Here is a 16,012-nt window from a genome sequence, read left to right on the forward strand (position 1 = left end):
TATGCAACACAAGATCTTGCTACAAGTTATTTTCCTTTTTGTATTTCTTTTAAAAGATGACAATCACTGACGAGGCAAGACAAAGCCGAAGGAATTGATAATTGCACAGATTCGATTATGTCTCGATTAGTATCAAGCAAGCGAACTGTCAGAGCGTTCGATGTGAGTGGATAGCAAGCAAAGCTAGTGGTAGGTTTTTGTTAGGGAAGAGGGGAATTTTATTAAACCATTTTTGCATGACTGCTAAAACCATTTTATAAACAAAGATTGGCATGGATTTACCATTGGTTGTTAACAATAATGCATCAAGATATGCTGCTGCAAACTACTGGAGTTGTGTAAAAGGTCAGATCAAACGATTAAAATCTGGGCGGTTTTGGGTTAAAAAAAAAAAAGAGTGAAAGTCGTTTGCAATTCGGATTAGCCAGCTAGCCGTGTGTCATGGTGGTCATTAACATTTGCAGGAGCTAGCTAGCTAGCATTCTTTTGTGGTTAAATGGACAGAGCGGTGGCGAGCTTGATAACACATGTCCAACATAAAACTAGATGTCTAGCTGGTGAATAGAATGGGCTTTGTTTGCTAGCTTGCTAGCGTGCCTTGAGCTATCAGCTTGAAATGAACGCATCTGTCCAGTCGTCACTGCGGCTCGCTAACTAGCTCGCTAATAAGAAGTTGGCTAGCCGCACGGCCTGCCGACCGTCTGGTCCAGCCAATGTTTCCTTTTTGTTTAACCCTTTCTTTGCGTCTATTTTTAAAAAGTTGCCTAACACAGACTGTGTGTCGTGTTGTCTTAACGACCTGATAGTATAACCTATAGAACAATCAACGTGTTGTCTATTGTCTTATTTGGAGAGAGAGAAATATATCTGCGCATTAGCTAGCGTGCACGAATATCATCTTGACTCCAAAACTAGCTAATCTAGCCAGTTCGCTCGCTAACACAGCTAGGCCAGAGTGATGGCAGGCAGTTCCATGATTCGTGCTAGTTTGCTGCTAGCTATCCAGTTTGAGAGGGAGGCAAAGGAATGCATCATAGTGTCAGCGGTGATTTAGGCCCACAGAGGCAACCTTGCCAGACAAAAAGTCTTGCTTTATTGAGGACAGTTTAGTGCCTCATATTTACTTAATGTTGTCCAAACGTTTTGATCACTATAATAAGACATTGCATTGGACAGGCATTTCATAATACTTGTTTGATCTTGCTTGCATTGGTCTTCTCTGACAGTCCAGCATAAGACTAGGCCTAGTAATTCACTCATCATTGCGAAATAGTGCTTTTAGTTTTGCGGCTTTCATTGTTGCTTTTTGTTTCATCTGATGTACCACATCAGACATTGCCTAGGATGCATTCATTCTACCTGAATACTCCCTCACTCTTCTCTTCAGTTCAGGGAGAAGGGTGAATGTGATGTAGGAAATACATGTAGGCTGCATGCTGTGAGGTAGTAATGGAAGAGAGCAGAGGCCCAGAGAGGTTTAAAGCATGTTCATTGGGTACTCCTGAGCTGCTCTACTATCTATACCTCTGGAAAGGCTTAAAGCCCAAATACCTGACAGGGGCATGAGTAGCCCTGCTGTGAGCCACTCAGTGAGCTGGTCATGCTCTTATGAGTTTGGAGTCAGGAATATGAACCCTCACACGTTTCTCTCAAAGCTGTGAAAGGAAAAGCTCATGTTAAAGTTCAGATAGAGGGGGAGGGTGGATTCAAATGCTGCAAATAAATGCATGGAAATGGTCCATGAAAGCCTCATTTTGAACGTTCGCCGTTGTTCACATTATCTGCATGCAACTTAGGAGTCAGCTGTAATTGTCTGCACAGGATTTGAACCTATCATGCACATCCCCTTAAGTCTCGCTCTCTCCTCCTTTCAGCTCTCTCATTCTCACTCAAGTCCAGAGCCTAAAGGCCACCTAGGCCCCTTGTGATGTCATACAATAAATTGGTGTGGTTTGGTTTGTCGTTAGCTCAGTTAAGCATGAATGGAGAGGGTCGGAAATTGAATTGAAGTCTGTTGCTGATCACTACTCGAAAAGATGACATTAAAATAAAATGAAATGGTGAAACACAGAGTCTGCCTACAGCGGAGATGATTTATGTACAGTCTACATAATGTATTGCTTTTTTTTTTGCTTTTTTAAAATTATGTAATTATTATTTATTTTTGCTTATATATTGTTGTTTTTATGTCCTATGCACCAACCGCACCAAGTCAATTTCCTGTGCAAATACACATGGCCAAATAAAATAATTCTGCTTCTGATGTCAGAATCGAACCAGGAACCTTGCGATGATAAGTGCATTATTAGTGTGCTACACCACTCAGCACCCCGGGGGGGCAAAGTTTATCTTCTGAAACTACCTAAAACTGAAAAACGCAGTCACAAACAATCAACGGTACACTGAATTTGACCTCAAGATCTGACACGGTAATGGTGTAATTACCACTGATATAGGCTAACACAGTAGTATCTTTTCCTGCTTCCCACATCAAAGGGTTGTGCTCTTTCAATGTGAGTGAAACTCAGAAGTGATTCATCTCTCAAGAAGAGCGGGTGTTAGGATTTAACTAAACAGGGGTCGCATAACCTCAGCTGTGTGTGTGTGTGTGTGTGTGTGTGTGTGTGTGTGTGTGTGTGTTTTGGGGTTATTGTGGAATGTTTGCTTGGCTCTCTGTCCTGCTTCACATTCTGTCAGATGGTACTAACGGTCAAAACAGCTATGATGTGTGAGCTAGATTTGATTTACTTTGTCTAGTAATTTCTTAGGTCGTCTGTCTCAACCATATCACATCCTATAGATATGAGCCTTCAAAAACCTGCCCGTATTAAAGGCAGGGTATGCATAGAAATATCTGGAGACATTCACATATTGCCCATCCTTCTCTGTACAATACACACACACACACACACACACACACACACACAACAGGAACGCTAATTCAACACACGCACACACACCCCCCCCCCCACAGAGGGCTCACCACTGTCTGTGTCTTGACCCTACGTTCCCTGTCATGTACATCATAACCAGCTGTTACATTAGAAACAACCAGGCCCATTATCTTTCATAGATATGGTCTCCAATCTGCACAGACGGTGAGCAGGAAGAAAGGTGGTGTCAGTCTGTGTAGATGCCTATACTGTATAATGCATGCATCTCTTGAGTCTCCTTGCACAATTGATTGATATGTGTGTGTAGTAGGTTTGCATGGATTGTGTGCAGCTGCATGCGTTTACATTTTTGCCATTTAGCAGACGCTTTTATCCAAAGCGACTTAGACAAATCTATTTGTTGTAAGCGAATCATCTATCCATCAGTCATCATAAGAAAATTAAATCTATGCTAGGACCAGGGGCCATTGGCTGTCACAATGCTAGTAGAAGGAAGTTAGATTTTCTGCCACAGGAGATGGGAAATGGTGCTGAAGGGGACAGACAAGGGAGGACTTGTATCGGCAGTTTGAGCAGAGGATGTTTATTGTTTACAAGAGAGGAAATATTTTTTGTGCCTCAAAGTCGTTGTGGAGTAAGGAAACCCACCCCAGTGCTGATGACTCACCATCCATGCACAGTGACTGAGGTTATCTGGGGTGTCAACTAGTGTCACCAAAGGGACAATGTCAAGGTGACAGTTGCATGCATATAGACAGTAGATCCTATATACATTTTCTAACTTTATGCCATAGACAAATCTCTAACCAATCCCCAAAGCAAATAAACTGTAAACAAGAATGGAGGAAGCTTAATCTGAAGCTCACTCGTATAGCCTCTTTGCTCACTTGTACACATGCACTGGGAGACACATCGGCTATTCGTACGGTATTCACACACACATAATCGTATATACAGTTTCCTGTGGTTGTGCTCAGAGTACAGCTCCTTGGCTGTGGTTGATTTGTGCTCTGTAACTGCCACATTAGGTGGGTGTGTGTGTATGTTTGTGTAGGCAAATGTTTGTAGGTGTGTGCAGGTAGCCTATATATAGTGAGCGCAAATCACACACACATTGAAATAATCCTGTTTGCACCCTGTAATCAGAGTACGAGGTGCATTTTTGACATTGGTGAAATCAGGTATGTTTTTATGTTACTGGAAAACTATTTCTTATCAGATGAATGAATCACAATAGTGTCATACTACCACTATGAATATGAATGAATTTGGTGCAGTTGTGGTGAATTGTTATTACATTGTGAAAGCGGTGATTCAGGTCTTGAGATTTGATGCTGTGGTTACTGAGATCTATTGAGTTGAATAGCTATGATATTGAGTTGCTAGATAAGGACCTTGAATGATGCGATCAATGAATGGTGCAATGAGATGGTTAAAAAAAGAAGAAAAATAAAAAGTAGTCAGTTTTGCAGATGGTTGTGTGTGATATTTGTGACTTTAGGAGATACAGATCTGTTGTGAAGAGAGGAGAAGGAGAGCATTTGGGGTTACGCTCGCTGACAGCTCTGAAGCCTGTGGTTTTGTTGTTCACACTGCACTGAAACTGTAGTGGTGAAGCGTGGCGTAGTCTCGGTTTATAACACCTTACTTAGGTTGTAGTTTCACTTTAGAGACACCTGCTCTGTTAGAGACTACACCACTCTTCCTCTCAATTTAATCGCTTTAATTCCTTTCTTTTTTCTCTTCCTCTCGCAGGTGGCGGATTGCAGATGGCTCCTGACCTGAGGCACAGAGGTTCTGACTGCAGCTCTGAGGCCGGCATAAACACTCGCTGTCAAACCTGAAGCGTAAAGCGTGAAGCCCTAACACGGCTTGATAGCCACTTCAAGTCTGAAGCCAAACCCCAAGAGTTTTGGAACTTGGGAAAAGTGAAACCTTGTCTGTGTGAGGTAGAGCCGTGACGGCCGCCGTAGCACCTGAACCCCCGAGAGATTAAAGCTTTGATATCAGTCGAACCTGATAGAAGCTTATGGAACAAAGCTGCAACAGAGTGTCACTCACTCTGGTTTCCTTGCCTACCGTGGAGAGCATGGATGCCCTCTTTGAGTCGGGGTGAAGGTTTCTCTCTTTTACCCCCGGCTTCCTTTCTCCTTAGTGGCGGGAGGGGTGGGGGATTGGTTTGGTTCCCCCTACCCCTCCTTAGGATACTAGGAGGGAAGGACAGTTTGTTTAGAAAAAAATCTATATTGCACATAACTTTGTGCTACCATCCCGTTTTAGTCTCATGAAATCCTGCCAGAGCCTCAAGGAAGACGTGTCCGTGTCCAGCGCAGAAGTGATGTCCCAGGAGGAAGGGCGCAGGACGCAGGTGTCCCAGTCCTACTACCACTCCTCCACCCCAGATCTCGACCTAGCTGGCAAAGTGTACAAGCGGGAGGGCGGGGGAAAGCCTTACTCTGTGCTAGTGGACAACAAAATGGCCGCCAAAACCCCCATGGGGGACCAGGCCCCTGGTCAGCAGCTCCCTCAGCATGTCACCTCCCAGCATCAGCAGTACTACAGAGAGGTGGGAGCAGGGCAAGAGGGGGATGCACAGGGGGCCCAGACAGGCAATGGAGGCACTTCTGAGGACTCAGAGGAATCGGAGGAGGAAGATGAGGAAGAGGAGGGTGAGGACGGCGAGGAGGAAGAGTCCTTCAAGCGGGCGCAGATCATCGTAGAGGTCAACCTGAACAATCAAACACTTAATGTATCAAAGGGGGACAACAAAACTGGCCCCCAAACTGATGTCTCAGAGGGACATGGTAGTGAGGAAGAGGACGACGATGACGAAGAGGAGGAGGAGGAGGAGGAAGAAGAAGAGAGTCCTGTGGAGGAGGAGGAGGAGGAAGAAGAAGAAGAGGATGAGGAGGATGAGGAGGAGGAGGAAGAAGAAGAGATAGAGAGCCGAAGAACGAGGGCCAAGAGAGCAAGGCGTGATATCACCACTCCACAGAGGAAGAGCCGGCGAACAACCTTGAGCACTGCTACCACTGGCATGACCACCAGGGGGCGACGGAAGAGCGCCGAGCCGCCCAAGAGGAAGCGCAAGTCTGCCAAGGAGGCGAAGGCAGCCGGCTCCTCTGGCAGCACTGCCTCGGCCACGGCGGCAGGGGGCAAAGGGGACGGGGAGGAGAGGGAGACGCTGGCCTGCGAGAAGTGCCCGCGTGTGTTCAACACACGCTGGTACCTGGAGAAGCACATGAATGTCACGCACAGGCGCATGCAGATCTGTGACAAGTGTGGCAAGAAGTTTGTCCTGGAGAGTGAGCTGGCCTTACACCAGCAGACCGACTGTGAGAAGAACATCCAGGTAGGTAGGGAGGAGAGGAAGAGAGTCTCACTGTTGTATTTCCAAACAATAACCTCATTATGCTCCAATTTGAGCCTTGACATAATCAACCAAAACTGTACGATTCCTTTTTAAGTTGTACTCGGTGAGCGATATGATTTCTGAATTGACTGAGTTAGTTGTTGTCATTGTGATCATAATCAAGACATTTGGAAAGAAATAACTAACATGCTGCTAGTAATGACTCAGAGGAAGTGAATTCATTGAGCAATTGCAACTCAATTGAGCCCGTCCACTGCAGACTGGGTTGAGTGAGATTTTATTTAGGATGTAGGGAAAGCCTGGGCCAGCAGGGGGAGTCAGAGCCTGAGAAACAAGACTAGACAAGTTATTTCTCTGAGGTCTGTGTCTGAATACCATCTGCACCTGCAGCTCCAGGCGCTGTGCAGTTTGACTGTATTTGCTCTGAAGAGAGTTTCTGGATATTGCATTTGAAAAGGATGCGAGCTCTTTGTGTCAGTGTGTCTGGTGATTAATATTACAGAACCACAATGACCTTTACCTGTTTCTTAGTGTATCTGTTTGTGTGTGTGTGTGTGTGTGTGTGTGTGTGTGTATATCTGTCTGTGTGTGTGTGTGTGTGTGTGTGTGTGTGTGTGTGTGTGTGTGTGTGTGTGTGTGTGTGTGTGTGTCCCACTGCTCAGTGTGTTTCCTGCAACAAGTCCTTCAAGAAGCTGTGGTCGCTGCACGAGCACATTAAGATTGTGCATGGCTACGCTGAGAAGAAGTTTGCCTGTGAAATCTGTGAGAAGAAGTTCTACACCATGGCGCATGTCCGCAAGCACATGGTTGGTAGGTGGAACTCAACTTTTCTGCTTCTGCTCTTCGTTACCACGTTATGTCCCGAAGGGTATATACACCATATCCCTCACAAGCTTCATATCCCTCCCTCATTACTGCCCTTTATTGTTATTCCTCTCTGTGATGGGCAGACCATGATTCCCTGTTTTGTTTGAACCCCACTGTTTGTAAGCACCTACTGTACACTATTAGCCCCTGTTCATGACCCCATTTGATCTCTCTTTGGGTCTTTCTCTCTCTCTCTCTCTCTCTCTCTCTCTCTCTCTCTCTCTCTCTCTCTCTCTCTCGGGGTCTCTCTCTAGCCCACACCAAGGACATGCCGTTCACCTGTGAGACGTGTGGAAAGTCATTTAAGCGCAGCATGTCTCTGAAGGTGCACTCGCTCCAGCACTCTGGAGAGAAGCCTTTCCGCTGTGAGGTGAGATACACAGTGCCACACACAGTCTGGGGAAATCCAGTCATGTCATGGAATTCGTAACAATATTAACCAGGGGAAAGTGCTTTGGATGATTTCCCTTTCCCCTCATCATCATCATCATCATCATCTTGTTTTAGTACCTCATCCTATTTACAAAGAGTACCTATTTTTGGCCTATTAAAACAGTGCTCCTCTTCCGTTTCCATGAACATACAGTACTTGGCTTTGTGTACACATTAAGATTGTGTAAATTACTCTATTCCATTTATAGAGTATGCTTTATATGATTTAATTGCAATATTTGTTCAATAAGGACAGTGTACATTTCAATCCTGTTGAAACAAAGTATTCTCTTTTCAAAATGTATTAATTTATTTGTATATTTGAATACTCTTCTTAAATATTGACTGACAACTGGTTGAGGTTTGCCTTACCCACACAAACTGAGAATTGACCCATTTTAGACATGGGCTGTTTGTTTTGTAATGCCCCAAAGTTCATTAGTATTCAACTGAGACACACTTGATTGCATACGGGTAAACTGTCACCCACATGATTATGATTCTTCTTGCGTAGTCAGAGAAAGTATGGGCTGTTCGAAGTAGTACGGTCTGTTCCATGTCAAACATTAGCAGACTGTAAATACACACGGTGTACCGAATAACTGGGGACTGAAAACAGTTTTGAATCCAACTTTATGGATTTAAACAATTTTTAATCCAACTATATGATGGATGTACTTGCACACTTGGTTTATAGTTCCGCATACTGCTTTAATCCAGAGATTTCCAGTCTTATTTTTGTCAAACATTAGCTGCTGGCACAGACACAGATCTCCAGAGGAAGCAGGTACTAGTTTGGAGCCTCTCCCAGGCCTCATTGTGGCCAACCACATGAAGGGGGAGTGGTCCGGGAGCATGGACCTGGGTGTATGGGTGGGGCTGCTCCATCGTTTCACTAACATGTGATTACATGGTTATTAAAGGGTACTAGATACCTAGCTACGACTCTCTGAGTGTTTTACTGCCGGTATAGTGGAGTCTACGGCCCAATCCCGATTCCCTTTTCTACGTCTATGGCTCGTTTTCGAGTGCCACTCGCTTTTGAGCCAAGGCCTCGGAACAGAACCGCAAGCCATAGTGGTTGAAATCGTTCCCTATGACATGGGACAACCCTTCAAGACCCTGATACGTCATCAGTAGTATCATAGAAAAGCATTGACGCTTGCGATTCATTCACAACTTAAGTTTTACGCTATCAATCGATCAAACAAGTCATCAAATAAAAAAGAACAATGCTTCATTATCAGACCATGACAGAATAACGGCGCTCTAACCTGTATGAAACCTGTGCTCCTACCCTGCCAGTCTGCACTGATATAGGACAACAGTGCAACAACTTCGCGGCTGAACTTTAGTGAAATTTCCGGCGTCATATGCCATCAAAGGGAAACATGGAAAAATGCATGAATTACAGTGAGCGCTGATTTATTTTTATGCCGTTCCGAAAAATCTGATGTGACAGGAACGCTGGAGAAACAGCCACTGTCGACTGCATTAGTCAACTACATGCTCCTTGATGAGTCTCCCGCTCTCTGTTCTCCATCAAAAATGGCACATCCATCAATAATATTACATAATAACAACTGCTCGGATGAGACTGCGGGTTGTTTTGGTTTAAGAAGTCCCGCTATACAACTATAGCGTCATATACCATTGAGGGGGGAAAATGCGATGGAACTAGGTCAAAATGCGCGCCTATCATGCACAAATCAGCCTAACGTTAGATAGATAACTTTACATTAAATATGTCTACCATCATCCGCTGTCAAACGCCACAGGTAATAATTTATTTCTAAATAAACATGATTGTACATCTCTGAAATGTGAATCGCGCACCGATGTATTTCTATGGGAAGGCTACGCTTGACGCTTCATTGGTGCAGATATGAGTGCTCCGGTGTCTTGCTTTTATAGTCTAATGTAAGTGCCCAGGTACCAGTCCTCTACTGCTAAACCCGAGCGCGCTGGACTGTGGGATGGTCTATGTTAAGCATAGGCACAGCACCTCGGCATAAGCACATTTTTTATGCTTGTTGTAAAGAAAGTCTATAATGCATTGAAATGACATTAGTAAGTGTCATATGCCATGGAAATATGTCAATATGCGCGACTGTCATGCACAAATCAGCCTGTAACATTAGACACAGCATGTTGGCATAACAGCGATTCTTTTGTTATGCTTGTTATAAAGAAAAGGTCTATAATGCATTGAAATGACATAAACCTAAGATAATAAGATGGTTATCATAATTGTTCAAATCTTTATTAATAAGTAATTACAGAAAAAGTAAATGACGACACTGGCTTCCGCATTACATAGAGCGAAACCAGATTTCTGTAGATTCTTAAATTCTCCAAACGAAGCCGTGGATAGCCCTCCCCCTACCCCTTGATGAAATATGAATTGGGACACCCTTACCCTAAACGTGAATGCGCAAAACGAAGCCATAGGGGTGAAAACGAAGCCGTAGGGGTGAATTGGGATTGGGCCGACATGTGGAACAGTGTTTTATCTGTAGTAGGGTAATTAATGGCAGTTCCGGTGTACTATGCAGTCTACATGTCTCTCCTGTCCCTACAGAACTGTGATGAGAGGTTCCAGTATAAGTATCAGCTGCGCTCTCACATGAGCATCCACATCGGACACAAGCAGTTCATGTGCCAGTGGTGCGGCAAGGACTTCAACATGAAACAGTACTTCGACGAGCACATGAAAACACACACGGGTGAGACACAGACCAGTCACATGCATTTTCAGACTGTCTCTTGCTTTTCTAATGCATGCACAGAGGAATCCACGGATAGACACAAACCAACAGTCGCAAATGTTCAAGGACTAGCTTTTTCATGAAAGCCATTGGATCCTGTTCTGTTACAGAAATGTTTTGAAACCTAACTGAGTACTCAAATGTTAGTTTGTTAGGAAGCCAGCCCTAGAAAGTCCAAAATACTTTCAGACATAAACAATACGGCCTTGACAGACTCTGGCCCTAGTCAGTCAGTCTCCATACAGTAGATACTCTAAAAAAGGAAAGAAACGGCCTAAAGACGGGTCGGGAGACCTCGCCCACTCTATGTAATTAGAGGGTGGCAAAACATAAAAGTTAAACCTCTCGTCCATTTTGACTTATAATGACTATGCAGACACATGTTACATTGCATTCCTTTAATTTTCTTCCCTACCACTTTTCTGCTCTCCAAAGCCGAACTTAGCGAAACATTCTGTCCATCTTCAGTCTACTGTGGGTGGATTCCCTGCTCTCTATTGGCCCCGATGGTTCTATTTGTAAAGTGTAATTATTTTATCCTCTCCCTCTCTTCTCCTAGCCGCCGCTGACCAATTTAGCCTTGTGTGGTGGGTGACACACCCAGTTATACCCTTTAATGGGCAGTGCGCACACTCCACACACACAACGTTTTCCATGTCCTTGGGAACTTTTACTTATAGAAGATGCAACATATTCACAAAAGGCTACTACATACAGCCTTTTTAATTTGTCTCACAAACAGTTGAGTGCAAAATAACAGCATCCGCACACTCAAACACTGTGCAAAAAATTACGTTTATTGCGAGCTTTTGGTCATAGACATTCTTCACACAAACAGTTAAACATTAAATTGTCATCATACCGTAAACTGATGGTTTCAAGGACCTTCACAAAGCATGGGGCGGGGGAATAAAAGCTGTAAAAAGCCCTTAAACATGCTGTGGATAGATGTGTGTGTGTGTGGGGGTGGTGGCAGGCCTGTTGAAAGGCTCCATCTGAGAGGGGTTAATGAGACATGCACTTCAACAGAGATCCGTTGTTCATTTCACATCTCATCTCCTTCTAAAGTGTGAACTGCCACCGCCTCCTGCTGAGTGGGTGGGTTGACAGCCAAGACCCTCACACAAGAGAAACCATTAGCATTTTCAACAGGAAAAACTGTCAGTCGCTGTTTTTTTTATGAGTGGGAAAGTTAACTTCCTCTTAGCTCCTACAGCTTTGCCAGATGGGACATTTTTTGCAACCAAGCAGATGCCCACTCTTAACAGACAGTTGATAGTGACGCACTAAAGAGTTCTGTCACTTCAATCATGGCTGTGATGTTCAATCACGCAGTCCTTGTCTTTGTTGCCCTACAGGAGAGAAGCCTTTCATCTGTGAGATCTGTGGGAAGAGCTTCACCAGCCGGCCCAACATGAAGCGCCACCGTCGCACCCACACGGGTGAGAAGCCCTACCCCTGCGACGTGTGTGGCCAACGCTTCCGCTTCTCCAACATGCTCAAGGCCCACAAGGAGAAGTGTTTCCGGGTCACCAGCCCTGTGAGCCTGCAGGCCAGCAGCCTCCCCATGCCTCTCCACCTCACTGCCAACGCCCCCTCCTCCTCCGGCCCTGGCCTCGCCCCCTCCGCCGCCACCACCTCCTCCCCCCTGGGCCTCAGCCCGTCAGGGGGTGCTCTTCTCCCACGGGGCGTGGCGGGACACACCTTCTCTCACCTGCACCTGCACTCGCCGCCCACCTCTCACCATCACCCCCACCACCACACGGCCCCACACCACCCCAGCAGCACGCCCCACCACGCCCCGCTTCACCCCCACCACCTGCCTGTGCCCCCTGTCTCCCACCTGCCCCCACCCCCAGCCCTCTTCAAGAGTGAGCCCCTCAACCACTGTGGGCATGAGGACAGCAGCTACCTGCGCCACATGGCCCCCCCAGACAAGGGCCCCGGACCCCCCCAGCACCACTGAACCTTCTGCAGACCCTGTGATCCAGGCCTGCCACACCACACCTCGCTTCCCCACCTCTCACATCCCCTCAAAGACTTATATGGACAATACGCACTCAGAGCACACATCTGTGTGTTATAAAGACACAGGCCGATACACCCTCAGTACACCCTTTTGGATAAGTGAGTGACCCATTTACGGACCCAAGTCAACGGACACACAGATTTTACATCCTCTTGCTGATATCTTTTCATGAGCTCATATTAGAAAACTGCAGAAAACTAGCAGAAACTCTTGTATTCCTAGAGGACATGTCACCATTGGTAGGATGTGAGTTTTCTTCTTGCGTGTTCATTTGTATTTGTGTACAGTATATCCTCTCCATGGAAGGCTGCTGGTGTTATTCTTCAACATGTGTATTATCCAGGTTAGTGGATTAGAACAGAGCCTTTTTTGGGGGTTATTTTAATAAACTTTGCTCTTCATATTTTACACAACGGTTGCACAGCGCAAGGTATTAGATTAAACGTAAGTCCTCTCCATGGTCTTCGCTCCTCTATACGCCTGGTGGTAACGTGGAACCCTGCGCCTTCAAGGTTGTTCTGATGAATGTTTACCGTCTCAGTTCAAACTGGGCCTCCCACTGTCCCCAGGGGCATTCTTCACAGGGTCATCCAGGGCAAGAGTCAGTGCCATAGCTCACAGTGAGGAGGGGGGGACGCTCTTTAAAGGACTTTTATCTGGATTCATTATAATATAGTAAGGTTCTGCTACAGAGATTCAAATGATGGTTTATTGGTGCTTTCCATTCCTGTACTACACATGATTCTTAATCTCTTCCGTTTTCTTCCGTGACATCACAGTGTGGGTCAGTGTTTTTCTGTGTGTTATGGTGCAGATGTGAAAAGTATACTCTGCTGCGTAACAGTTTTTTTTTGTGTGCAACAAACCTGGTGAACCTGAATGACAACTCATTCTTATATTTACACAAGGAAACACACAGATACAGATACACAAAAACCATTATGTTATCACTCTGACTAACCCTTTACTTTCATAAACTGTTAAAAGATGCTTATTTTTCAGCTTTAAGATTACTGCCACTGTGATGGGTCAGACACATGACCCAACCTGGATCTCTCTCTCTCTCTCTGTTTCTCTCGCTCACTCACTCACATGCTCTTTTCTCTCTCCTATGTCTTTTTTTCCCCTCATTCACCCTTTCTCCTACCGCTGCTGCTGAGATAATACGGGTCACTGTGTGAAAGGTCATTCGACAGTACTCATGTTCTGACCTGTTTTCACCACAATTGTTAACAGAAAACCATGTATTTTTCCCAACCAGCCTATATTCCACAGCTCTTTGTGGATCAGGACACTGTTAAGCAAAACCTTTTTTGTAATATAATGGTTTATTACCTTGGTTTCACTCATACTGTATGTGGTTCGACACACATTGGGGTTCTACACACATTGGGGTTCTCACTCACAAAGGCAAATAAGGATGAATCAGAATTTGTTGAATGTTGCCTCCATGGAATGATGGCATGGGCTAACTGTTTATCAATCAATATGTTTTCTTCTCATCTTCTTTTTTAAAATGTGCTTTTTTCCGTATTAAACTGAGGAATGGTTCTCATCTCACGCTAGAGTCTAGACATCCTGTTTAGTGCAAAGTCATAGGAACGTATAAAGCAATGGCTATGGTATTTCTATTTCTAACACATTTACATTTCTTGTATAGATATACATTTACTCAAGTTGTCGAAAGAAATCACATTTGTAAATGTAATGTTTTTGCTTGTGTGAATGTCACGCTGTCCCGTTGTATGGTGTTCTGACAGACAGGAGTGGAAAAGGCGGATTAGTAAATCTGAATGAATGTTCTCCCGTCGGATTATTGAGTGGGTTGAGCTGTCCCCTCCTTCACTCAAATCTGAGACTGTTATCAGATTGTCAATGTTGAGGAACAGCATGGAGGTGTGTGTGTGTGTGTGTGTGTAAAAAAAAAAAGTCTGGAAGCCCTTCTGTCTGTCAATAGCTGCTTTTACCTGGTCTGCACCTCATATCTGTATATTTTGGGGATACTTGAGATGAACAGTAGCAGTACCTTTAGCACGGCCCTCTACCACCACAAGTTGATGGTAATTAGTCCTTGAGTTGAGTGGTTTAACAGTGTAAAGAGGACGCCCATCTTCCCCCACTCAATTTTGAAAGCTACAGACATTTTGCCGTTGCCTTAGGGCCCCTGTATCAGAGTAACCATAATTCCCCTTCTAGTTCACTACTGTTGCTCAAAATGTTTAAGTATGTTTTAAGTCTGAGTCTTTTTGACATTTGTTTTTACTTTGGAAGCCTTTTCATTTGTGTGAATCCTCTGCACTTTACTGCTGCGTGAGTGAGGCGCAGTGAAGGGAGGGACTGACGATGGATTGTGGGAGAGAGTGAGTGATGTGTGGGGTGCAGGAGGAGGTGATTGATTTGGTGAGTGGCTGTTTTTTAAGGCAAGGAGAAGGAGGAGAATCAAGATTGTGGATAGTGTGGAAGGGACTGTGGCATAAGAAGGACATTTATTTTTGTTTGTTCATATATTTGTTTTTGTTGTCTTTTCCTGTCAAGAAATTCACTTTGGCTCTAATATGGACCCCAAAGAGCGATAGTGATGTTCCACTTTGGAGATTTTACACTAGCCCCTCCTTGCTTCATCTGAAATCCATTCTTTCTTTGGCTGAGGCGCTCATATCAAGCTCCCTCTTTGTCATGTACCATTTTCTCTTCCAATTTACTGTATGATTCTCCTCCTTTTTTCTTTGTTATATAGAATGCACTTTCTACTAAAATCCTGGCTAGTTAAAGAAAAATAACAATGTATATTCTTTAAAGATGTTTTAAACAAAAAAAAAATCAATATACTTTTTTCCCCTTTGTATTTTTAACCACTTAATGTAGCATTGCGTATTTTATTATTGTGAGTATCTGGTACAAAATTGCAGCTTTATCATGTCCTGGGTTGTCTTTTTTTTTTTTATGTTTGTTTTTGGAGGTTGGGGAGAAGTGGAAATGTTGGGCCTTTTTTGATAATGTACATTTAACAGACTCTCTGCTAACTTTCAGAAGTAAAAACGAGTAGCCATAATTATCACACATTTGTGTGGTGTCGTGTTTTCCTCTGTCAAATGCTGTGTTACTAGTAGCTTCATGTGCATTATGGTGAATATAAGCAATTCATCTGGGCAGTAATAGTATCTGTTCTGCTTATGGAAATAAAAGTCCACAGTTTCAGCCTAAGATTGCTCTTCACCTCACATTATGTGTTGCAATATTAGTTGTTGTTGTGTTTCTATAGGTTTACTATTTTACAGTGCATCATTGTTCTCGTAGCAACTACAACCAAATGATGCAGAGAAAAGGCATTATGGACATTCTCTATTTTGATCAGTAAGAAGTTTGTCCTGCCATTTTGTGCTGCATAATCAGTCCAAAGCTCATCAGGTAAAGTGACAATCACCAAGGCAGGTAAAGAAGTGGTTGAAATGGTACTCCATGTTGAGAATCAGAAGTGAATTTGTTGGATTGATTCAACTGATGTATTAGCAGCCACACAGTCACATGACACCCCCAGGGATTTGTGCCATTTTGATTACTTGGTAATGTTCTTTGATACAGCCTCCATCCGCTCAGACTTCTAATTCCTAACCCTAGAAACGCATAATACTTGTTACTCAATGTTCAG

General features: G+C 44.2%; 1 protein-coding gene across 1 annotated transcript; it reads left to right on the plus strand.

The window, feature by feature from the left end:
* The first annotated feature begins 5,163 nt into the window (after window positions 1-5,163).
* znf652 (zinc finger protein 652) lies at window positions 5,164-15,377 on the plus strand. The gene is made up of 5 exons (XM_080523747.1): window positions 5,164-6,246; window positions 6,930-7,077; window positions 7,389-7,504; window positions 10,148-10,292; window positions 11,693-15,377. The coding sequence occupies exons 1-5, from the start codon at window positions 5,179-5,181 to the stop codon at window positions 12,298-12,300; spliced, it is 2,085 nt and encodes a 694-aa protein (XP_080379873.1). The 5' UTR covers window positions 5,164-5,178; the 3' UTR covers window positions 12,301-15,377.
* Window positions 15,378-16,012: the final 635 nt, after the last annotated feature.

The sequence above is a fragment of the Nansenia antarctica genome (assembly GCF_963989245.1).
Source record: "Nansenia antarctica genome assembly, chromosome: 2".
Classification (NCBI taxonomy): Eukaryota; Metazoa; Chordata; class Actinopteri; order Argentiniformes; family Microstomatidae; genus Nansenia; species Nansenia antarctica.